Source organism: Pelodiscus sinensis, chromosome 2, assembly GCF_049634645.1.
Source record: "Pelodiscus sinensis isolate JC-2024 chromosome 2, ASM4963464v1, whole genome shotgun sequence".
NCBI classification, from domain to species: domain Eukaryota; kingdom Metazoa; phylum Chordata; order Testudines; family Trionychidae; genus Pelodiscus; species Pelodiscus sinensis.
Genome location: NC_134712.1, coordinates 58,145,960 through 58,170,866, shown reverse-complemented (window position 1 = coordinate 58,170,866; position 24,907 = coordinate 58,145,960). Strand labels below are relative to the sequence as shown.

At 40.3% G+C, this 24,907-nt stretch overlaps 1 protein-coding gene across 1 annotated transcript; it reads right to left on the bottom strand.

Moving 5' to 3' along the window:
- VCPIP1 (valosin containing protein interacting protein 1) lies at nt 1–22,326 on the bottom strand. The gene is made up of 3 exons (XM_006131473.4): nt 19,468–22,326; nt 12,434–12,520; nt 1–5,642 (listed from the first exon to the last, which is right to left on the bottom strand). The coding sequence occupies exons 1-3, from the start codon at nt 22,133–22,135 to the stop codon at nt 4,768–4,770; spliced, it is 3,630 nt and encodes a 1,209-aa protein (XP_006131535.2). The 5' UTR covers nt 22,136–22,326; the 3' UTR covers nt 1–4,767.
- Nucleotides 22,327–24,907: the final 2,581 nt, after the last annotated feature.

Below are 24,907 nucleotides of genomic sequence, written 5' to 3'. Positions count from 1 at the left end.
TTTTAACTTATAGTTTTAATTATAGCAATCAAAGAAAATTCCAAATACTGTACAGTGAAGTGTAGTATAGTACACTATATACTGTTATAATACACTATTGTTACATTACAGATAAAAACCAAATGTAATTAGTACAGGAATCACAAATAAAACAAACCAAAATGTTCTGGATAACAGCCATAGCTGTGAAGATGTTACAATGTTTTACGCTAATTTATTTTTAAAGTCAACATGTAAAGCACTTACTGTTTAAAAAGATTTGTTTTCTAAATATATACACTATTAATGCTTATTTATACATATTTTAAATAGCATTACCTCCAAATAGTGCACTCTTGTTTCTTGGCAATAATCCTCATTAAAAATAAAATAAATCTGAAAATACCAATCATGTTTCAATCTTTTATTGCTCTACCACAGGCATAAGGGCTCAGAGGGAATTCTGCATTCTACAGATTTTATGCAACATCTTAAAATTGAAAATACTCAATAACTGATATTCACAAGCAAAACAACATTAAACAAATCACTATTGGTGTTCTAATGCAGGCTTGACTTCATATTAATATTGTACTACAAACGTATGTAGACTCCATAATTTTTTTTTTAAATGGTCAAGGTCAAACAACTGTACAAATATCAATGGCATTTTCCTCAATCATTCACTTTTGTTCAAATCTGTTAGAGCATAGTGCTGAAACTCTCACTTCTAAATATCAAATTCTGAACTGTAATATCCAGCATTTCAGTGTGTTCCAGAGAAAAGGCAGAATTAGTCAGTGGGGGTAGTATATTTGCCCTCACCCTTTTTTAAAATATATTTTGAAGGTTTTAAATTAAACACTTTGGTTTTAAAAATGTGCCCTTTGTGTGGAGTTAGCACATAGCTCTGAGCCAGTGTACTTCTGTGAAGTTTGCCGGAGTATTCTCTTGGAGGCTACAGAAACCTTGTTAAGACATTAACACAGCCATATTGTCCTTACATAGAGCTATTTTATGTTCACATGCTTGATCTGTGGTTTTAAAACAACTTCCACATCAGTATTAAACCACACAATAGGTATGTAAAATAAAGGACTGCCTTTAATTTCAAATAGTATCAGAACCTTTTAAGCTCTGCTGCTATGTTTTACATTTGTTAATAGATACTATTTAAACTTGAAAAGCTCAAAAAAAATTCAACTGTATAAATGAGTGTCTTTGTGATTGCAAAAGAGAAGCTGTCCCAAAGAATATTATAGTAATTGATGCAGCATTTTAAGAAAGGAACGTCAACCTCTACTTCACTCACACAATGAAATTCAAATATTAATTCCCAGAGAAATATAAAACATTAGTGAGTACTTATTTATCACCAACCTTCATAACAATACTGTTAAAATCTGTAATTTGGCTGGAAAGCTAACTACATGCTGTACTCCAGTGGTATCCAGTATCCACTGATATTGATTCAAACGCATTTGCCCAATAGTCTGGATTCCAATCCCTATGTTAGCAAGTCTTTGTGTTGGGCTCTGGCATACCGACAGTAGCTACTTGATTTGTCCAAATCACATGCACTAACCTGCAATGGAGCTTGAAAAACTCCAAAACTTAGTCTCGTTTGTCGGGCACACCAAGCAAATGTTGGCAGGGTTAGAAACTGGTACAGCTGCCCCAAACAGTGGGAACTACTACTGAATTTCAAACTGGTGACTCTGTAGCAAGTATTAGTAGGCCTGATGATAAACTATACTGACTAATCTTTGCACTTTTTTAGATAAACCTGCTCACACAGTTTTATTAACCACTTATTACTTTACTAAAGCTCTCCTCCCACCAACATATCCCTCTCTCCCCCCCACACACACCTTTTTCCTGACCCTCTTTTGGGAAATATGCCAAGCACACAAGTGGTAGAAAGACAAGTATACTATATTTGCTTCTGATATGTCCACTAGAGTTCAAATGCAACATTTGCCCAAACTTAAAAGTACCCTTGAATTTCTTTCATACAGCTATACACCTCCCTCAGGTGCAAATGAAATCTGACTTCACTTTGGTTATGTTGTAGGGTCATCTCACTAAAACACTGATGTTTACGTGCATCAGAAAGTTAACTCAAGGAAAACTGCAAAGAAATACACACATTAATTGCAAGTTTCCATGAAAATAGGAGTGCTCACATGAAATTAAAAAAACAAGCTTCAATTCCAGTTCTCATGCATCCTGTCGTTATGAACATTTAACTATACCTCCTTCCTATTTTTTTTATTTCACAAAGTAAAAGGTTCTGAGAGACATGATTTGTGATAGGTCCCAGGCATATGACACTAATTGTGGGCCAAAATACAAAGAATGAATAGCTGCATCTTTTTAAATTCTGTTCATAAAGGAAAGGTGTGTGGAAAGATTTAACAGAATAAACCAAAAAAAAAATACAAGTTAAAACTGCTCTGAATCTTCCTCTTCAAGCAATAAAATGTGCACACATACATATCTATGCAGTCCCCCTGAAAACGCAACATGTAGCTGACAGATACACACCATACCTCTAAGCAGAACCAAGGAAGAAGGGGAGGTGTAATAAATTTAAAAATGCATGGAAATACTTCAGACTCTCCCAACACCCTATACATACTTATGGGGAAGGTTTCTCTCTCCTTTTCACTGAAGAGATTTTAGTGTGTGTGTGTTTAAGAAATTCCTATATCAGCTAGACTCACTAAAATTCAGAACCACCCAGGTACCTCCTCTCTCAATCCCTGCTCATTTATAGTGATTTCTGGAAACGCTATACTATTGCGAGTCCCTTTTTCTAACATCTGTCACCATGTAGAGGCTTGTGCTTTCTGTCTCCACATTCTATTTCTATCTCTAGCCTCCAACAACGAGGCTGCAGCACTGGACACTAATGCAAAGTCTGAGGTTATAGCAAACTTCCAGCTGCTGTGTGTGCATCCTATTTCTCACTGAATAAGCAATGTCAGTTAATCAATGCACCAGAGAGATCAATTTTGGTACTAAGTTTACTTCATGGATTGCAATTCTCAACCAAATGATTAAATTAGCAACGGGTATCTTTTAAATTAGCATTCATTCATGAAAAGATGATTTGTATGTTTTACATGTTAGTAGTGCACTACCTTATGAAATATTTATTCCCTGTATGAAAAGACAAAGCCAATATATGATGTTTTAATTACTAGTAATTTAAGTAAATTTGGATATTTTAAGTGACTTGCTTCAGGTACTTTTCCATATAAAAAATATGTTCTCCCTTAATTAGGGCATTTTATCATAACAGTGCTTAGAATTTGTTTCTGGTGATGTGACTATAAATGTAAAAAGTGAGGAAATATTTTTCTGAATACAAACTTGCTTATAATAAAAACTTAATATCTGTGGAACTAGTAAAATCCCATGTGTACACAAACACTGACTTCAAGATCTAAATGTTTTAAATTCCTTTGAGGCTGTATTAACATCTTTTGCCTAATCCATTTTTGCTTAAATCAGAGGAAGCAGCAATAATGCACTTAAAATATGAATATACAAGGCAAAGTGAAATATCAATATAGATAAACATTCCATCTTAATGGAGCACGCACAGCGGCTGCTTCTTAAGAACTATCACTGTAGAACTGATGAATAAGGTTCTTAGGCAGATACCAGCTTTATCAAGAACTGACGCAGGGAAATTTGCATCACAAACAAGTGAAGCCAATAGAAACAGTAGCCTTTATAACAGTATATTTCTCCTGTTTCCATGTAATTTAAAAAATGAGCTTTGAGAAGCTCAACTATCACTGAAATTTTTTTTTAGAACAATGCAACTCATTCAAGAGCTATTTTTCTAGTAAATTCTGTTAATTCCTCATGCTCTGAAAATTAGCCATTACTTAACTATAGCCACCATTTACCAGTGCTAATAATCAAAATCTTTACTAATTTGCTATTAATCTGTTGTAACTTCTTACAACATTTTCCAACCTGTCTTTCCTCCATCCCACTATCAAAAACATTGCATGGCAAAAAAGTGCATGCTATCACAGAGCAGTAGAATGACTGTTGGCTCAGACAGCCATGCATAACTGCACCACATTCGCTTTGTCTTTGTTTTACGCTAAATAACCTTTTTTCCTAATCTTGCTCAAATTGACAATATGCAGAAGTTCAAGAGAGCTTACTTATAATTACTTATATTCCAAGTTTCTGACAAGCACATACAGGCATATGGATGAAAGTGTTTAAATCTAAGGGAATGTCAGTGTCTTGTAATTAAAGTGTTGTATATATAGTTTTATGAAGTAAACATACAATTTAAATTTCAGTTGCTTTTCTGAAATTAATGTAAATGTCTGTTTATGCTATAAATTTGATTGGACACAAGACTTCTGGGGTAACATTATCTTCGTCAATTTTGTATTTTTACTCTGTTCTAGCCTTTTTGGTAATCTTAAACTAGCACAAAGAATCTCACATGGGTTTAAATTTTAAGACTTTCATGGAATTAAAATTACAAAAAACTTTCAATAACCCACATCTACAGCAGATATTCATCTCAGTGTTTTTTCTAATAGCTAATTTACACCTAACTGAGAGCCAGCCTGGGCAGCAGCATGGAATATTAAAAGCTATTGCCAACCACACACTTGCTATCATGCACTGGATAAGACGATATAATCTTTGAAACATACAAGATTTAATGACTAATCATTTTATGTGGCCCAGCCAACAAACATTACATTTGAACAGTAATCTCTATATTTATCAGCTTTTAACCAATCAAGAGTGATCCATTGGCTCGGTTGTATTAGAAATCTCTGCATCTTGACTATCCATCTCCTCAGCTTCCTCAACAGAATTTCCTTTTTGTGCTTTAGGTCTTGTGTGGAATGTTGCTCCCATTGAATTTACCACATTGCCAGCAGTTGTTTCTGTATTTGAAAGTTCAGTACCACCTATTACAGAAAAAGATTCAGGCAAATTAGCCTGAATGCTCCCAGTTTTAGGTGATGAACTTACTGCTTCTATTTTCCTTTGCGACAGATCAATTGATGCTGATTGTTCTGCATTCTGATCCCGCAGGTGTCTGTCCATTGATGCCTGAATAGAAGAAACCATTTCCTGTAATTTTTTTCGCTGTGCCTCAACCAAAGTAGGGTCAAGCTGCCTGCTGTCTCTCATTGTCACTACTCCAGGAGCTATGCGGATAAGCTCACTGTTACCAGGAGCAGATGTGATTATAGATGGCTCTATTTTAGCAGGATTGGGACTGAAGTCTGTTTCTGTGCTATGCTTTCTTAAAAGCATTGTTTCTCTGGCTTTTTGATCAAGTTGTTGGCTACTAGATGCAGTTCCTAGTGAATGGCCCTTTCCTTGAAATGCAGTTACATTATGCAGTTGCTCAGACTTCTTTTTTACTACACCACCGCTACCTAATTTCAGAAGTCCATGTGAAGGGCTTGCTTCCCTGCTTCTTGAAGTAGCCTCTGCTCGTACTTGAGTTAATGCCTCTTTAACCAAGTCTTCAACATCAGGACCAATAGGGAAGTGCCCAGCAGCATCCACACACAGTTCTAATCTATCTTCCGCTGCATTGTACACAAAGTTTTTACCAGGCAGGTATGGAAAAGTACAGTGCTTGCCATCAGCCAGACCTATGGAAAAGATGGGGGAAATCAATAGTGTTAAGACCATTTTTTCTAAAAACATACTTGTAATATGTAGTCAAATTCAAAATATTAGTTGTTATATCAGAAAGTGGTAAAGTGATTACAGTAGACATATTCAAGTAATACTAGAAGACTTTTCAGGCCATGACCACCGTATTACAAGTAATTATTCAGTACTGGTCTACGGCAAACACACAAAGATGCACCATTACAGATTTGAACAAAGTTTACACGGCAAGATATACACCTGTAATACGTTGTTTGCTTACTTCAAAGGTGTACGTATAAGTTTTCTAAGCACTTAAGTGATTAGGGATCTTGAATTTTGATTAAAGTCAATATGGCAGATTTCTACATGCCTAATCACTTTTGAAAATGGGACTTAGATGTTTTTAGAAATTTGATGTGGTGTTTCTTGGTCCTCTCACTCCCAGACTGTAAACTTTTGGAGCATGGATTTTTCTGTTCTTCATACATGAGACAGCACTGATCATACTGTCAGCACTAAACAAACAGTTATCACAACATCAAGTATCAGAAGGCCATCTTCAAAGGGCAAGGAAGGGAATTATACTAGATCACAACATACAATCATTTTCTGACATTCTAGCAATTTTGAAGAGATCCAATTTACCTTAAACTGTTCTAGTAGAAGCAGCACAGCTGAGATTGAAGCAGACAGTTTCATAAAAGCATCTACAGGATTCTAATACTGCTCTTGTTTATATGTTAACATTAAATAATTATAACAAGGAGTCCAGTGGCACTTTAAAGACTAACAAATGTATTAGGGCATAAATAACTAATAAGACAGGGTTGTGTTCGGGATAGCCTAAAAAAGTGTTTTTCATCCCATGTGTTGTAACCCAAAAAGTGGGTTGCAAGAATGCATGAAAGAGTCACAAACTTGCTGCATTCAGAGCTGGGCAGATGGAAAACAGCAGCTGCTGGCAAATGGCATAGTAAAGTATTGCCATCTTTGCTTCTGCACTGCTAGTGGCAGTGATTTTGACTTGTTATTAATTATTGTTATTTACAGGTAATGAGTAATAAGTATTTTGAGGCCAAAATACTTGCATGTTCAACTTAAGCTAGTGACTGGATCAGCATTTGCCATCAACATTTACAAAATGGATCCTGGTCCAAAAAAGGTTGAGAACCTCTGGATTAAAACATACAAGTGTTCAGTATTGAATGGCAAAAGCCCACAAGAACATGCCACATTTTCCAAATAAGTACTACAAGAAGGCAACACATTTGTTATTTCAATTTAACTATAAACTAAGGCCAGACAGAGGTAAGATGTCAAAAATGTTAGTCAAATATTTCCAGTCATGTAGACCAGCAGTAGATACTCTCAGTTTTTAGATTTTTGTACATCTACACTTCAGTTTGACACCTGAAACTGGCATGTGCCGGCTGATTCAAGTTGGTGGAGCTTGGGCTAATGAGCTGTTTAATTATAGTGTAGACATTCCAGTTTGTCCTGAGCTTTGGGACCGAGAGGACCTTGCAGGGTCCTAAAGCTCATGCTCCAGCCTGAGCCACAGCATCTACACTGCAATGAAACATCCCCTTAACTCTAACTGGCTGGCAGAGACTAGCTGCAGATTTTTAAATGCACTGCAGACATACCCTCACTCACTACATCAAAGAGTGCCTGCTAGTAGAAAGGCTTCTATATTACTGAGATTGTGGAAGGATTTTAGAAAGCTGCTGTCAGATCCACATTTTTGAGGACTAAATGTGTATTTTAATACTTTTTATCTTCTTTTCAGAAAGAGAAATGTCACTGAGACACAGAATGATGTCTCAGTCCACTACATGCACTGAGCCTACAAAACTGTGGGGGTTATTTTTGCTTGTTTATAAAAAACATGATTTTTTATTAAGAAAACTATGTTTGGTGATCTACCACTCTGCTGCCCATCTGATTCTGCAGGGCTGGTTCAAGCAAGGTTGGAATGCGATGCAGTCATTTTGACTGCGCTCCCAAGTTAGTGTGTGGAAGAAAAGGATACATCCTGATATCTCAGAGGGTTTCAGTTGTCATCACTGAACAGATTAGCATGAGCCATATGTGTTATTGCTCGTACTCCAGCATGGCATGTAAGACAGTATTTTAGTGCTGATGGGGCCTAGAGACCATCTGCCAATGAAGACTTTGTAGAATTGTCTGAGCCAGTTCAATTGTTCAATTCTTGTAATAGACCTATAAACTTTTCAATATCAGAAAAATAGCAAGAATGGGAACATTTGTGATATCTTTATTAGGGATGTTAAGGACTAGTCAACTATCCGATAAGCAAATGCTTATCGGCTAGTCAGTTGACTAATCGATTCCCCCCCTTGCTGCCTCTATCAGATAGAGGCAGCAAAGGGGGGGAAAAACGGGGGTACCGCACAGCTGATCCCAGGATCAGCTGTGCAGAGCCCAGGGTCAGCTGGGGACTCCCCAGCTGATCCCGGGCTCCAGCAGCCCCCAGGTTCTGAGGAAATGCCGCATGGAACCTATGGTCAGCTGGGGAGTCCCCAGCTGACCACAGCTCCATGTGGCATTTCGAAGCGGCAACGCAGCAGAGCCCGGAGTTAGCTACTCGACTAGTCAATTAACCATTACTTAACATCCTTAATCTTTATATTCCTGCAATTCTTCAATGAAAAAAAAAAGCAGAAATTATTCAAGTGTAGAAAAATACAGAAAACTATAGTTTCTTTGTGTAAACTTGAATGAAGCGAAGCAACTATTTTGGGACTCAAGAAAAAAGGTAATTAAATCATTTGAAATCTATTAAATTCATTATTTAACATTGAGCACTGAAAGGACAATGACAAGTATAAAAAGTTGATCAATTGCTACAGATCAAGTTAGTCAATATAAGGGACTATTTGGCTGGCAATAGCCTCCATGGCTACTGCTCTACAGAGAGCTGCAAAGAGATGGCAGACCAAATTTGGTCGTCAGAAGAGTTACATGCACATAGGTCCCATGATGCCAATGGGACATGCACACCTTCATCCTAAAGCAGAATTTGGCCTCAAATTGCTACCCACCTTAGTGGCCTTTAAGTGCTTCAAGAATTAAACCTCTCTGTCTTTCCTACAGCGCAGTCAGATTTATCACATCTGGAGGTATACATGCACACCTCCTACCAATAGCATCAACTACTTCAGATTAAAATAAGAGGCCTCGAACGAACATGCTCAGGATGTTTCTCAAATCTCTCCATATGAATCCCACTCACCCCCCAACACACTGAAGATCATTCATCTGAAATGGACCCAGAGACATTACTTCTCATTTCTCGATAACAGGATTTTTCCATAGGTAAACCTGATGAAATCTGGAGCTGTGCAATACAAACAACTGCTTATATGCTGGAGCTCTATTATCACTGGTTCTGCAACATTCAGCTAGTTTTAAGAGTGTTTCCATAACAGCCTATTTCCTCTGAATAGGTGGTTCTGCAGTTTGAAAGGCCCTGGGCACAATCTAAGAAATTAACAATATCTACACTCCACTAGAGAACTTAATTCTCTAATACATTTTTATCATAGTATTTAACATACAATGAAAAGAGGATTGATGTGAGAAAGCTATTGCAAGCCAGAATCAAGAGTTTGAGATCGGTAAAAAAGAAACTATAAATAAATCAAATGGTGAGAAAGCAGTAGAACATCTGCCTGACTAGATGATGCCACAAGAACTAAGTTGAACTGTAGTGCAAAGACTTGGGTAAGAAAAGCCTAATATTTCAGAGAGGGAACTTAAAGAGAATCAGATATTAACAACAACAAAACTTCTCATAAGAAAACATTATTTCACATGTAGACAACTGTTTTCTCAGAATCTAAAGTTAGTTTTAGTACAGTATATCTAAGGGTACGTCTAGACTACATGCTTCTGTCGCCAGAGGCATGTAGATTAGGCTACCCAACACAGTAAAATGAAGCGGCGATTTAAATAATCGCCGCTTCATTTAAATTTACATGGCTGCCACGCTGAGCCGACAAACAGCTGATCAGCTGTTTGTCGGCTCAGCGTGGCAGCCATGTAAATTTAAATGAAGCGGCGATTATTTAAATCGCCGCTTCATTTTACTGTGTCGGGTAGCCTAATCTACATGCCTCTGGCGACAGAAGCATGTAGTCTAGACGTACCCTAAGACAGATCCATCTGCTTCCTTGGGTCTTTTGCACATGTCAAATTACTGGCATTTTCCAACTATGCAAGAACATCCACTTTGTATATGAAAATGAATTAACAGTAGAACCTATGCATTTCAGAGCACGAAGAACAGAATTTTTGAAGTCTCTATAAGTGATTTTTTTTCATATTTTCCTCTGTCTGTAGCCTCATGCAATGCAAAGCTATGAAAACTATGGCACTTAAACCCAATTCTCTTGTATTCAGCAAAAATAGTAGCTAATATACAAAAACTATGTTCCATATTCATATGGCTCAGAAAGCTTAACTGGAAATGTATAGCTATAAGAGAGACAATTTTAGAATGAAAATTTAATTCAGGGTAACTTTCCTTCATGACTTTGCCTGGAAACAGCTGCCAACATTCATGGCCTCAGAACCGCCAGGTTTACTGCTATTAAAAAGTTAATTCTTTTAAAATTTAATCTGGGTATAAAAAGTAAGTCATGTAAACTATTTTTAAGTTCCTACATTGTGCCCATCACGATGGCATTTGAGCACAGTACATATACAAAAGACCAAAAACTCTTGAGGTTTCTTTTGGCCATCAATGTGGGGGGTTTGCCTCTTCACTGCTGGTTTCTTCTGCAACCTAAGCAGTAGTATAAAATGCAAAGGCAGACTATGAATTGTTGACATTCCAGTGACTTAGTACTTTGAGGGGGAAGAATGCAGGTGTATTTTGCTCCAGATCAGCAATGGGCAACTCAGGCTAGTGAATGGGCTCTCCATCTCAGTGGGCTGCAAAGTTGTACTAACCAAGATGGTCTCCCAGGATAGCAAAACTGTTGTAACTGCACTTGCATATGTAGAATTTGTGGGGTGTGCTGAATGAACTGCAGCAGTGCTTTGACTGGATGCAGAGGGAGTACATGGCTTTTACAATCAATGTTGCGTGTAATCAGCATGCCCTGGACTTCACGTGCCCTATTTGTGTCACTTTAACAATACCAGTAGGAAAAAACTACACAGATGGAAAACAGCAGAATATGGCAACCTTGCACATAGGACAATAGTAAATAAAATGTCTTATGGGCCTCACATAAAACCCCAGATTCTATGAAACTGAGGAAGCAATGATGTAGTCAGCAACAATTCTGATAGTCTATATAGAAAGGGCTAATGACCCAATTCAGCAAAACGGCATGAGGAGGCAGTGTTCTTCCACTACACAAATTCTAATTCCTGTATCTCAGATGTGCAGAGATCCAATGTTTTTCCCCCCTGTAATCTAAGAAATCTCATTCAATAGGATTTTCTTATTCTTATCACTTACAACTGTTTCCCCCCTGTAAGAATTTCAGAATCATGCCAAGTGCCATGCCATTTTTAAAGAGAAAGTTTCTTTCAGAAATTCAGAAGGGTCCTTTCCATGACCAAGAAAGATTGGCTAAGAAAATCTGCTTCACAGGACTAAAAAGAACAGGAGCCAGCTCGTAATCCCACAAGTAACTGTTGGTAAGCCCTGTGTGAATCACAACCTGCATGTTGAGAACCCCTACTCTATAAAGGGACAAAATAGTATTTCAAGAAATAGAATACAAGCTAACATGAAAACAAGCCAATTAATACAAATTGAAACTCTAATCCGGATTTCCCTAGTCCAGCAATCTGGTCTGTCATCATTGGGATGATCCCATGGGTCCAGGAGCATTGCCAGCCTAGGGAGTCAAGAGAACAGAGTCCTGTCTGGCAACGGAGCCACCCAGCAAGAGTGTGGAGCTCCAGGCAGCAGCTGGACCACCAGGAAGAGTCCCTGGGGGGCAGCGGGGAGCCTCAGGCAACAGCAGAAACCACTGGGGGAATGCAGAGCCCCCCCCCAATGGTACAAAAGCCATGGAGCTAAAGCAGGCCCCTGGGTGACAGCAGAGCCATGGGGGAAAAGCGGAGTTCCCACCTCCCCATGAGGAGAGCAGAGCCCCGAGTGGCAGCAGGGCAGCCAAGGAGGAAAAGGGTAGTCCCTGGTGGATTGACTTCCCCTGATTCAGGACCAGTCAGGTTCTGAGGGTGCCAGACCAGGGAGGTTCCACCTGTATGACTGGAGTTCACACTGAAGTAAGTGAAAGAAACTAAATACATACCTGGTACATTTTAAAAGTGTTTAAAAATAGAGCAAGTGAAGAGACACTTGCTAACCCATGGGTTTTGGGATACAATCAGCATCAAACTACATGAGTTCCAAGCCTACTGGATTTCCATGGTTCAGCAGTCAAAGCTGTAAATTTTTGATGTGTGAAGTCCTACAACATTTTAATAATTTTAACCTTAATATGTTTTCTCAAATATCATGTTTTACTTCATTTTCCCCCATTTTGGTTCTTTACTTATTTTTTCCATTTAAGAAATGAGGGAGCATTAGAAGTTGGTATGGCATTATTAAACTGAAAAAATGTGTTATGGCAGTACAACCTAAGATCTTGGCTATACCTTAAAAACTCATCTCTATTTTTTGTTTTGTTTTTAAGTGCAAGCATCCCAATATCAACTTTCTCAATCTTAAAAATTTGAAAAAAAAAATACGCTCCAAGATTTCAAAACATTCAACTTCAAACTTAGAAACAAATTGTACCTGTAGTTTTCTTCATTATGCTGTAGAACACCCCACCCTGCTGAAACAAGTGAGGAAGTGCCTTAGCATATGACCAAACATCTTCGCCTGTAAGACAAAAACAAGGTTAATGCTAAAAACAAATAGTCATATTTAATGATACAGGGTAAAATTGTCAAGAGTCAGTGCTAATTTTTGCCATGGCTTTTGAGGGCTGAGTCCCAGCACCTCTAGGTTTAGCAGTTCATAGCCCCAGCACCTCTACACTTACTGCATCAGTTATGAATATAAAAAAATTGCTTAATCTCAGCACCTCTTTCATTATAAATTAAACAATGCCAGAAAGACTAAGTGATTCAGGAACATAAGACTTATTGAAGTTTACAGGACAGTCCCTCCAGACACAAGTACTCTTCACAGTTAAGAACACAAGCAGAAAGGAAACCTTGAGCCACGTGTCCCAGGCATCTCTTATTCAGATGGTACGACTGTGTGTCATTCAAAGGATTCCACCCTTAAACTCTTTTTACTGTAGAACACTGTACTGTCTAGCACGGACCATGCAAGTGTCTGGAATCCCAGACACCCTGGCTTCTGGTACCAGCCGTGCCAATGATTTATCAAGGGGACCCCACAAGTCAGTTAATATTTCTGCATGTTTCCCCATCTTCAAAATAATGAAAATGTCAACCACTTACATACTAAGGATGTTGACTATATGATTAACCGATAAGCCTAGGTTACACACATTTCCCCCCCTTTGCTCCCAATGAGCACCAGATACACCTGCCCCTGCCATTCCCACACTGCTGCCTCTGATAGAGAGGCAGAAATGCGCAAGGTATAGGGGGCAGGCTGGAGCCAATAAGCAGGGGAAGCCAATCTAGTCTTCCAAAATTCAATAATTCAAGAACTGATGGAGACTGTCAATGGGCCCAAAGTCTGTGGCTGGTTTAACAGTTTTAAAGACATGGACCCATCTTATAGATGGTTGCTCACCTCATTAAGTGCATGCCAAACCTTGGACAAATTTTAAAAATACAGGAAATATTCTTCCTTCATTTAGGCTGGGGTTTTTAAAGGAAAATAAGGGAGTTAGGAACCCAAATCCTACTGAAAGGATTTAAATGTGTTTCCCAGAGATGCCTTTGAAAATCTCTAAGCATGAAGTTACAGACTAATGTTTTATTTAATGCACCACAATGAAGAAAAGCAAAATTCAATTCAAATAGATGCTCTTCATTTTATAAAAATTTAAACAACATTTAAATGTTCCCTTAATGACGTTACTAACACTAACATTATTAAAAGAGAAACATTTTTAATTTACTGTTCATGCTGGTGACATGCTGCATTTACTTTCTACATATTAATTATCTTGGTGAGTAAAACAGTTTCACTTTTGTTTCTCATTAGTTTTGCTTCCTGGATATTACATTTTATAGCATTCTTCCTGAGTTCACAACACTGCCAGGAAACAAAACTTCTGTTTCCGTTTAATTAAGATGTGTTCCTAACAATTCTGTTCATGTTAAATTTAACATTTTTATTTCTTTTTTTAAAGATTTAGATTGATTGCAATAAGTATGAATTTCTCTGAATCATAGCACATTTAGTGAATTTTACACTTTTGTTACCAGACCTCCTGCAATTTAAAATGACTAATTTGTGCACTAGTTTCAGAAGGGTAGCCATGTTAGTCTGTAATAGAAAAAAAAAACTTTAAAAACAACAACAAATAGGCCTGCAGCACCTTAGAGAATAACAAAAATGTAGATGATATCATGAACTTTCATGAGCACAATTCACTGCTTCAGATGAACGGAGTTCAAAGGGTCCAGGTTCCAAATAAACAGCAGAGAAAGCAAGGGGATCGAGGAGTCTGCTATTTATCTGGAACCTGGACCCCTTAAACTCCATTCATCTGAAGAAGTGGACTGTGCCCAAAAGCTCATGATACCATCCACATATTCTGGTACTTTCTAAGGTGCTGCAGGAATATCTGTGCACTGCTCATCATGTATTGTATTTAGGTTTGGCAGAATTTAATTTTTCTTTAAATAATTTTGACAAACATCTGTATCTCTTATATTACAGTTGAGTTGGGCTTGCAGGTGTCCAGTTAAAAGGCTGTTTATTGTGGTGTAGACATACAGGCTCAGAATGAAGCCCAGGCTCTAGGATCCGGTGAAGAGGTGGGACGCTGAGTCCAAACATCCACACTACAATTAGAGAGCTCCTTAGTCCTAGCCAGCCACGTCATCCTATACAGGCCAACCGCAAATGTTCAACTGCAGCGTAGACATCTTTTATAGATCTGGAACACTACTCTGCTGCTCAGAGCTTTCCCAAGAAGCAGCAAGCTGAAGTTCCATTGTTGCCCCCAAGTTTCTGAGTAACTAAGATACTAATAACTAATTAAATATAATTTTGACTATTGCACCTTTGGGATGCTATGAGCAACAGCAATGTAGGCACTGCAGCTATGTAAGGTATCAGACAAAACTGCATCATTTTACACTCTGTTCATATATGGAAAGTTCTCTTCTTTCCACTGTGTCTTAAGAACTAGAAACTTTTTAAAACTAAAGCTTTTATATTACAGAATTAAATGGCATTCAACCAGGAAAAAATCCTGTTTGCCCTAAGCAAGTGGATTTTTGAAGCACTGCAGCAGAGGAGCCTCTTAATGTTACATAAAACAGCATATAAACTAACAAAGATGAAGAGTGTATACACCATAGTAGTGTCAGCTCTTGGAAGAAAACTATGAAAGGATTGTGATGTTTAAATTAAGAGATATCAGATTAGAGAACAGAAGAGGAAGAAAATACAATCACATCTGGACATAAACTTACTTCAGCAATAGTGTAATGCTCTTTGAAATTCAAGTACAGATTAGTAAGTTACCTTTGGGTGTCTACAAATTTATCTTATGTTGCTGGTCCAGATTCTTTTCAATGTATTTAATAAAACAACCTATTAATCTGGCAATTCATGCAATAGGATTTAGAAACTCCCTCAGGACTCCACAAACCAGAGATGATACTCTTATTAATACACTGGGAGTATGATGATTACACTGGGAGTATGATGATTACAGAGTGCTTCATAGATTCCTTAAGAGTAGACTTCAGTACTTTAACTTCAGATATGGCTGCAAGAATGCCAATGTGGTATTTACAAGAAGCATAAACACCTGCTTTCTTCCAATAATAGGAATGAGACAGTGTAATCTATATTTATTTAATATATATTTTAATTATATAACAACAGCATGGTCAGTTCAAGCACTGGGAGGAGAGGACACAACACAGAATCTGCTACCTGAGCTTTCAGTTTAGGCCAGTCTTCAAAAAGAAGTTACCCTGTTTTAACTAAAATCAACTTTAAAATCAGTTTAGTTCAACTGGTGCAATCCCCTTTCTTGACACACTTAGCAATTTAAACCTGATTGTATCAGCTTATCCAATACTAACTTACCAGCACAAGCCTTACTGATCAAAACAGGTTTAAGACTAGCTTGTAAGAGTCCACAAAGGTTTTTGCAGTGGTTTACCTAAGCTGATTTAAGACATCTATAGCTGGTGCAACTGTGTTTAGAATAGGTCTTCACGAACAGAAAATAGTTGCTGTGGGGGGAAGGAGCTTCTAAATTTTGAGCAAGGCAAAAACAAGGGAGAAAGACAAAGTTTTTTTAAGATCAGATATAAAGTGTAAAGCAGAAGTCCAAAAACTAAATATAAAATGTCCAGTTTAATGCAAAGTTAAATAAAAATCACACTTTAGAAGTTAGATGAACACAGCATACATGTTCTAGAGAGTTTATCAAGGTTTTTAATTAAACTATTGATACAGAAATAGTTGCACCAGAAAGACAACTTAAAGTCACTCAAGTCTGCTGAACTGGTGCTTCTTCTGTTAAAAAGCCTAGACAAGGTTTTCCCCAGTGTCAAAGAAAAGTTTTCTAGCACCCAGAATGACCAGTAACAGATTTTTAAAAACAGATTTTCCTTGTAAGCATGAAAATGTAAAACATTTTCAGGCATGTCCTTTCTCTACATCTTCTAATACAAGTATATTAAAGATGTTAAGAGGTGGGTAATCCATTAATCGTGTAGTCAATAAAAATTTTATCAACTAAACAATGAGTCAGTAAAGGAAAGCTTCCTCAATACTGGTTTGTGCTGGGTCCAGAACACAGTGGCTCAGCAGTTTAAATGTAGCAAGAGCCAGGCGCACAGAGCCACAGCGGAGATAGCTCCTGGACCCGGCACAAGCCAGGACTGAGCCAGGATTGTCAGTGGCGGTTCTGGGACGGGCCACAAACAGAGACTACTGCCAGAGCAGTCTCTACCTGTGACCAGCCCAGACCACCGCAAACAAGGACTACTTCATGGCAGCAGCCTCTGCTAACAACAAGCCTGGGCCCACCGCAGGCAGGGACTGCTTCTCTGACAGAGGCAGCAGTGTGGGGGAGAGGAGAAGGCAACATGGCAGAGACAGTACTGGGGGGAGGGGGAAAACCAGTTTTTAAGCCAGCTCCCCCCAGTACCAGATCCTGCTTCCCCCACCTTGCTGCCTTTTATACAGAGGTGGGGGGGAGGGGGAAGAGAGGGGTAAAGAGTAGTCAAATAGTTGACTCGACTACCCAATAAGCCTAGACTTATCAGGTAGTCGACTACTTGCTTACACCCCTATGTCTATAGGATTTTATTGGTAAAAACAAATACTACACTAACCTCTGTATTAAGAGGCACAGAGTCTTCAGACTTTGTAGCTAGGTGGCAACTGAGAAACTATCATTTAGATAGCATGATAGCTGAAAGCATTGCATCTGAAAAGTTCATAATTCCCTGCATCACAAGAATATTACCTCCTTTTACTGTGAGAAATTATTTGTTTTCATACAATTGTTTGAAGTCTTAGCTTCCTGATCAATTAATGAATGGAACTATCTAGCTGTAATACAGTTGCAAGCAGCCAGTTGCCAGCACAAATTCTCTCCAGAAGTCATTAGAATGAGGTATGGTTTTGATCAGAAGAATGACTGTAAAAATAGCATTTTACTCAATGGCTCTGTTCTGTGTAATCTGTCATAGCTGTTTTCTTACAGAAAAAAGTGTGCAATATCATTTGTTCTATTAACCTAGAAAAGCAACTACAGCTGTAAGTGAGTTAGATTTTCTAGCTTCTGCATCAATAAAATTGTTAAATCAAGCTCCAAATGCAAAATCTTGACACTTATTGATGTGAGAGTCATAGATTAACTTGAGTCTCAAATACCAGGTTGATCTGCAGTGTTCATAATTTAACTGTATTCACATGTAAACAAAGCAAGTTTGATACAGAAGTCATTAGAACAAACATATAATCAGAGTGGTTTTTAGTGTGTTACCACTGCATTTTCAAGAGTATTTTCTATTATACATTCTGAGTGTGTATTTTAAGGCTCCATTTTAAAGGAAAGAACTTTTAAACTAGACTATTCCAAAATGGTCCCTTGAGGCTGTAGCACACAAATCCAGCTAACATGTTGGCTGGTAGCTCAAAATGCTATCAGATATGAGTCTGTCTACAACCAGATCTCCTAAGAAATCAAAATAAAGTGTGAGCCTGTGTCACCACCCACTATGAAATTGTTTTGTTTTTAAAATACCACGTTTTACTTTGTTTTGGCTAAACTACTTCCCTCAAGAAAAGGAGAATGCCCATTCCTACAAAACACACTATTATTCTGTGTGCTTCTCCGACGAATGTACTTCCTGCAATAAATGAGTCAGGAATTGTTGCACTGAGCCCTGTAAAGCCATTTCAGCTTAGCACGCTGGTACATTAGTGAAACAGAAACAGAGCAGAAACAATGAGAAAGAGGAGACCGAACACAAGAGAAAAACAAAAATAAATAGGATAGAGGAAAAATAAAAGACAACAGTGCTAGAAAAAGTTTCTTTTCAACCATCAGAAGAGTAAGGCTAGACATCAGGAAGTGAAAGAAGCACTGAAAAAAGGCCTGAGTCATCTGAGCCAAAGTAGGAAAAATTAAAAGAAAATGACAAGAGAAAGGAAGCTAAAAAGTGTCACTTCTTCTGGTATTATGATGACCTTAATTTCACATTTTTAAACTGTTTTCAAGGGAAACTTCTCCAACTTACTGATTGAGCTGGAACTCAAATATATTCAGTTTCTTCCTTTGGTAACTACTGATGCACTGTATACTTTAAGCAAATTACAACACCCAATTACTGTTCCTCGCTGTCAGTCTACATATAAAGTTGCACCAACTCAGACAAAGATGCAATATTGCATTGACTTAAATGACCAGTGAAACCTTATGAGGGGCAAACTGTAAGGCTTTATCTCTGTACAAAATTAAGAGTTGGTTGCATCCAAACTTCCAATTAAACAAAAGGGGCTGTGTCTACACTGGGCCACTTATTCCGGAAAATCAGCCGCTTTTCCGGAATAAGCTGCGAGCTGTCTACACTGGCCCCTTGAATTTCCAGAAGAGCACTGACAATCTACTGTAAGAAATCAGCTGCTTTTCTGGAAAAACTATGCTGCTCCCGCTCGGGCAAAAGTCCTTTTTCCGGAAAACTGTTCCGGAAAAGGGCCAGTGTAGACAGCACAGTAGTCTTTTCCGCAAAAAAGCACGTCTACATTGGCCACGGACACTTTTCCAGAAAAAGGGCTTTTCCGGAAAAGCATCCTGCCAATGTAGATGCTCTTTTTCCGGAAATACTTATAACGGAAAACTGTTCCGTTTTAAGCATTTCTGGAAAATCATGCCAGTGTAGACATAGCCCAGCAGTCTATGTAATTTCTTCTTGTCCCCTTTGCCTGCATCCATCTCTGCATGGTTTGAGGTCTGGGTGGAAGATGTTTTTATACATAGGTAGACTAATCTAAGGCATTGGGGAAAGAAAACCAAAATAAGCTCAGAGAGCTCCACAAAGACACAGAGTATAAGGTATTTTCTGTATTGTGTTAAAAAAAATGTATGAGCTATAGATACCACACAACACAAATTAAGTACAAATTAAATTTTGTCTTACCCATTAGTGTTGCAAGAAGACACAAAGAGTACATTTCTTTATCAACCTGCTCTTGCAATTCCTTGGAAGCTATTTTACTGGTTACTGCAGCATCTTCATGTTTCACAGCATGGGTTGAGGGTGCTGAAGCAGGCTGACTGCCGCCTTCAACCTTACCTTTGAAGATCTCTATAGTTATTTTATCACCATGCTGCAAGGGAACTGGCTCATTTTCCAGGCCTTCCTTGGGTGGCAGAAGCTCTTTGGGAGGAAAGCCATAGCGAATACATTGCAAGTATGGAGGAATATTAAATTCCCTGGCTATACTTTCCTGCAACTCCACAAATGTTGTTGTGGACTTCAATGTAAGCATAGACTGTCGCCCATCATTTGTTGTTATTCGGATCTTCTTTTCTTTTGTAGAAGTTGGAGAATACGGGGTCTTTGTAGGCGTAGCAGGAGCAGATGACGGTCCGTCACGAATAGCACCAGGGGAAGTAGTCCTAGGTTGCCCTTTTTGTTCTTGTTTTAATTTCTCAGTTTTCCGTTTCTGCATTACAGAAGCCTGGTCCGCAATATTCTGTTGAATAGTTCTTTCAGTTTTACTCATATTCAACTCTTCCTTGTGCAACGTTTTCATTTTCTGTCCAGTAAGAATAATTTTGGTTGGAAGTTGTGACTCCACATCTTGTCCTTGCTGTACATCATCAGCTCTCTGTACATGAGCACCATCAATATTTACAGGGGTATAATCATCAGGGTTCTTTTTGGCAGTTTGATGTAATATTGTATTGACAACTTTTTGAACAAGAATCTCACTACCAAATTCACCAGGAAAATGTTTGGTAACAAGTTTCATTGCAACATCATACACATTACTGTTAAGAGTAGTATCACTTTCATACTGGAACCAATATACAGTCTCTCTCACCACTCTTCCACCCCATTCTAAAGTAATAGGAAAGGCTTCAGGGAGATTGTCATATTCTTTACCATCCCAATAGTGCTTGAATCCACAGCCACATTTACCACCCGTGGATCTAGTATTAGTTCTGTCCCCATCCAGATACACAACAGACCCATCTCCTCTGACACGACGAACCAAAGTACCATGACACCAGTTACAAGCAGTCAAGCTACTCAGATTGTAGTCAGGCACCAGGACATCCTTCACAGAATTGTAAGAGCACACCAAACTATTGAGAGGGAAGCTGTAATTTTTGTCAGGCCTCAGCTGGCCATGAGTACTTTTGGCCAGGTTATACAGTTTCCCTCCTGGAGCCAGCCATTCCAGAGGAACATGAAGCTCTGAAAGGGCACCACAGATTAGACACTTGTGAAGGCGGTTGTCTATCACTGCTTTTTTGGCAGCTGCAGTAACATCTTCAGGTTGAACTCCTATTACACCAGTTCTTCTGTAGAAATACTGATGTACATCAGCAACTAAACTAGGATGAATACCATGCTTATTCATGAACACTTCCTCCATTGCAGCAACCAGTCTCAGTAAGTATTTATCTTGCAAACTTCTATCTCCTCCAATCACACAACCATCCTCCTCCAGTTTGATATACTTTCTGATGAGATCCTGAGGAACTCCCCAAGCTTTAGGAAGCAATTTCAAAGGCAGTTTAGGTAAAGCAGCACCTTTTATTCCAACCAGAGGAATATAATGGTTACGTCCAGAGCTACTCCATGCAATACAAATAGGTTTATTCAACATGCCATCTTTTCCCATACATTTCTCTACAGGTATAAGCCCAGGGAGGAAGGTAGCTGAGTAATCTCCTGAGCTACGCATTCCACTCAAGGAATCCAGCAGGATGATGGGCCGATGAAGCACATTGGCCAAGCCAAAGATGTGAATGTTTCGCAGACCCAATGGCACGCCTTCCGGAGGTATAAACAAAGGGTCACATTCATTGATTATGTCCTCCCATTCTACCGCATCAATGAAATCGTGGAAGAGAGCCTTGTAGCGGCTCAGGTTCTCCTTGAAGTGTTTCTTCAGGTTCTCCCGGAGCGCGTGCCAGAACAGCTCCCTGCCCACCAGTGCCCGGGAGACAGCATGGACCAGGCAGTGACCATCACCATCCACATGAACAGGGATCAGGCACTCCTGGCTGTTATTGGCTTTCTTGATATCCTCCAGGGTGTCATGCAAGTAGAGGAGGCTGCCAGAACGGTCCTTGCCATATCCCATTGTGTCGACATGCTCAGGCTCGATGAGGAAGGCACGGTCGCCCAGGAGAGCACAGTCAAAGACATCCCCCTGGTTCATCTCGGAGAGAAGCTTGGCCTTGCCCGTTTGCTTGTCCATGCCATAACGGGCCAGGATGGGGGAGAGCAGCTTGCAGTGATAATTGGACAGGCCCATAACTTTGACCAGCTCCGTGTTCTTCCTAGGGGGGGCCCCGCCGCTCACCCCCAGCAGCGCGTTCCGCAGCAGGTTGTGCAGCACCAGGTCCGGGTCCGTCACCTCCTCCACGCCCAGCAGCTGCCGCTGCTCGTGGCGCTGCCCGCAGTCCGTGCACTCGATGCTGCCGCTGCTCAGCGGCCCATGGGCGGGGAAGAAGAGGCGCGCCTGGCAGCTGGGGTCCGGGCAGGTTCCCGAGAAGATGCGCCGGTCCCGCTTCTTGGCGACAGGCTGCTGCTGCTGCTGCTGCTGCGGAGGCGGCGGTTGGGACATCTCTCCGCAGTGGCCAGTCTCCCCGCTAGCTTCGCCCCCCTCACAGGCTCATCCCCTCGCCCCGGGTAACGGCCGGAGCCCGACGGATTCCACCCTTGTTCCCAACCGCGGCGCACGAACCCCCCGCGGAACGCGGAAGCGACCGGCACCACCGCTTACTGCTTCTTCTCTGCCCCGGCCGTTGCCCGCAATGCAACGGCCTTCCACAGGGACGGCGCAGGCGCGACGCTGCTCAGCCAGCCGGGAATTGTAGTCTTCTCAAGGCGCCGAGCCTGCCTGGTGGGAATTAGAGATTGCGTTGTTCCGGAACTACAAGTACCATCGTGCCATGCATTGCGAAAGGGACGAGAGAGAAAGGAGGTAGGGGAGATTAGCCCCCAATGATTTCTGGGAGATGCAGTTTTTTGTATTGGTCACAGGGCCGGCTAGGGAGGAAGCAAGCGGAAGAAGACGCAATTCCTAGAATGCTTTGCGGCCACCTGTTTGCTTCCTGTTTTCTCTTGGGTGGGGGAAGGGCAGCTGCTGCATTTAAGGTGGCGCACGCCCAGTATGACTCAGAGCCTGGTTTCCAGCCAGGGCGGGGGATGGTCCTCCAGTGAGCAGCTCCTTATCGCCGACAGCCAGGAACGCCTGGCGGCTCTGACTGTGCCCCCAGCCAGCTGGGCCACGGGAAGAAGCGAGGGCTGCTGTTCTAAAGCCTGGTGCAATAGTCTGTAGATGTGCAACAGGGGAGACGACGCTAAACGGGAGCTGACACTTGGAAGAAACTGGTCTGACTCCCCAGTTCTCGTCCTTCTGCGTGTCCCCCCCCCCCCCCATACGCCACTAGGCATCCTGGAGACGTGGTGAGGGACAAGGCAAGGCGGGAAACAGGGTGGCTACAGCAGTGCTTCTCACCCCCCGGACTTCTCTCGAGTACCTTGAGGGTACTCAGACCACTGGTTATATCAACACAACACATTTAGATAAAACTGGATTTTTGTTTTTAAGTTTTACAGAGTTTTATTATTTTTGTACTTTTTACACCCAAAAAATGCCATTGTCTGCCGAGCTACAATTAAGTTGTTTAAACAAATGTGTTGTAATGGGGGGGGGGGGGAGGGAAATGGTGTGTATGAAAACTGTAGGTACTGGGAGTACTTATAATTTACTTATTTTTTGAAAAGGGGGGTTCTTTATTTAAAAAAAAAGTTGAGAAACACTAGGCTAGAAGGACAAGGCGCTAGACAGAAATGGACAAGAATGTGCCTGTGTCTCAAAATTTGTATAGGGCATTGGTTCCCAAACTCTTCAGCATCATGCCTCCTTTTTGATTTTTGAGAATTCCTCGTTGCCCCCACCCCATAGCAGCAAAACTTGTTGAGCAAAACAAAACAAAAAAAAAAAGGAACTGACTGGGGCTGAAAAACAAAAATAGCAGCAAAACTTAGGGGGGGTTAAGGGAGTGGTCTGAGTCACTGAAATTTCTTCATGCCCCCCAGTTTGGGAACCCATGGTATACAGCATCTCACAATCTAGGTATGGTGAGGCAGATGGCAGCTGAACTGGTTTAGCAGGAGATGAGAATCACTGCAGCTTAGACCTAGGGTAGAGTTTTCTGGGTGCTAGGAAAAGCTACAATCAATATTTTAAAAGGCTAAATGCAGTTTAACAGGTGGGATTTAGAGTGTGGGGAGGTGACTGTACTCTTCCAAATTCTGCCTTTTGCCCCACCAAGAGTAGTTCTGCCACCAAAATGAGACACTACTCACAGTAGATTTTGCTGATAGTAAAAATACAATCATGCATGCTTTGTTTAGGCATATTCAGACCCAACTCAGTGTCATGGTAGACTCCATGGCTGTGTCTACACTGGCAAGTTATTCCGGAAAATCAACCGCTTTTCCGGAAAAACTTGCCAGCTGTCTACACTGGCCGCTTGAATTTCCGGAAAAGCACTGATGATCTAATGTAAAATCATCAGTGCTTTTCCGGAAAAAACTATGCTGCTCCCGTTCGGACAAAAGTCTTTTTCCGGAAAACTGTTCTGGAAAAGGGCCAGTGTAGACAGCACAGTAGTGTTTTCCTCAAAAAAAAGCCCTGATCGCGAAAATGATCGGGGCTTTTTTGCGGAAAAGCGCATCTAGATTGGCCACGGACGCTTTTCCGGAAAAAGTGCTTTTGCGGAAAAGCATCCTGCCAATCTAGACGCGCTTTTCCGAAAATGCTTTTAAGGGAAAACTTTTCCGTTAAAAGCATTTCCGGAAAATCATGCCAGTGTAGACGTAGCCCTTGAGCTTGGCTCCTTCTTGATTGGATTATGGGAGATGAACAAATAAAAGATGGTATCTCCATTTGCCACTTATTTGTGACACCAAAATAGGATACCCCAGTAAGCTGTGCATGTCTGTGACTGCATCCCTGTTTTCTAAGAAGTGAAATAGTTAAAGAGGGTTCACATTTAAAAATTAACATCACTATACACCTGAAATAACATGGCTTAGATAAAAGAGACAGTTCACACCTCTCTGAGCTATTGTACTGGCTCTGCAGATTCATGGGGATATCTCTAGAGCAGGGATCTCCAACCTTTTTAAGCACAAGATCTCTTCTTGAATGTAAGTCAATCTAGAATTTATCTCAAGCCGAAATACTCTAGCCCTGCCTTGCCCTTTTTCTAAAGCCCCACCCTGCTCACTCTGGAGATGGTGGGTGGGAGCAGGAGCAAGGGGACACCCTGACATCAGTGCCTCCCCCACACTGCACAACAAGCAGGAGGCACTGGGGGCAATT

What these genes read in the sequence shown, in the direction of transcription:
- VCPIP1 (XM_006131473.4), bottom strand. Translation starts at nt 22,135, where the DNA reads ATGTCCCAACCGCCGCCTCCGCAGCAGCAGCAGCAGCAGCAGCCTGTC. An exon ending in TCTTCTTGCAACACTAATGG is followed by an intron (nt 12,521 to 19,467) that starts GTAAGACAAAAT and finishes TTTGTCTTACAG; the next exon opens with GCGAAGATGTTTGGTCATAT. An exon ending in CATAATGAAGAAAACTACAG is followed by an intron (nt 5,643 to 12,433) that starts GTACAATTTGTT and finishes TCTTTTCCATAG; the next exon opens with GTCTGGCTGATGGCAAGCAC.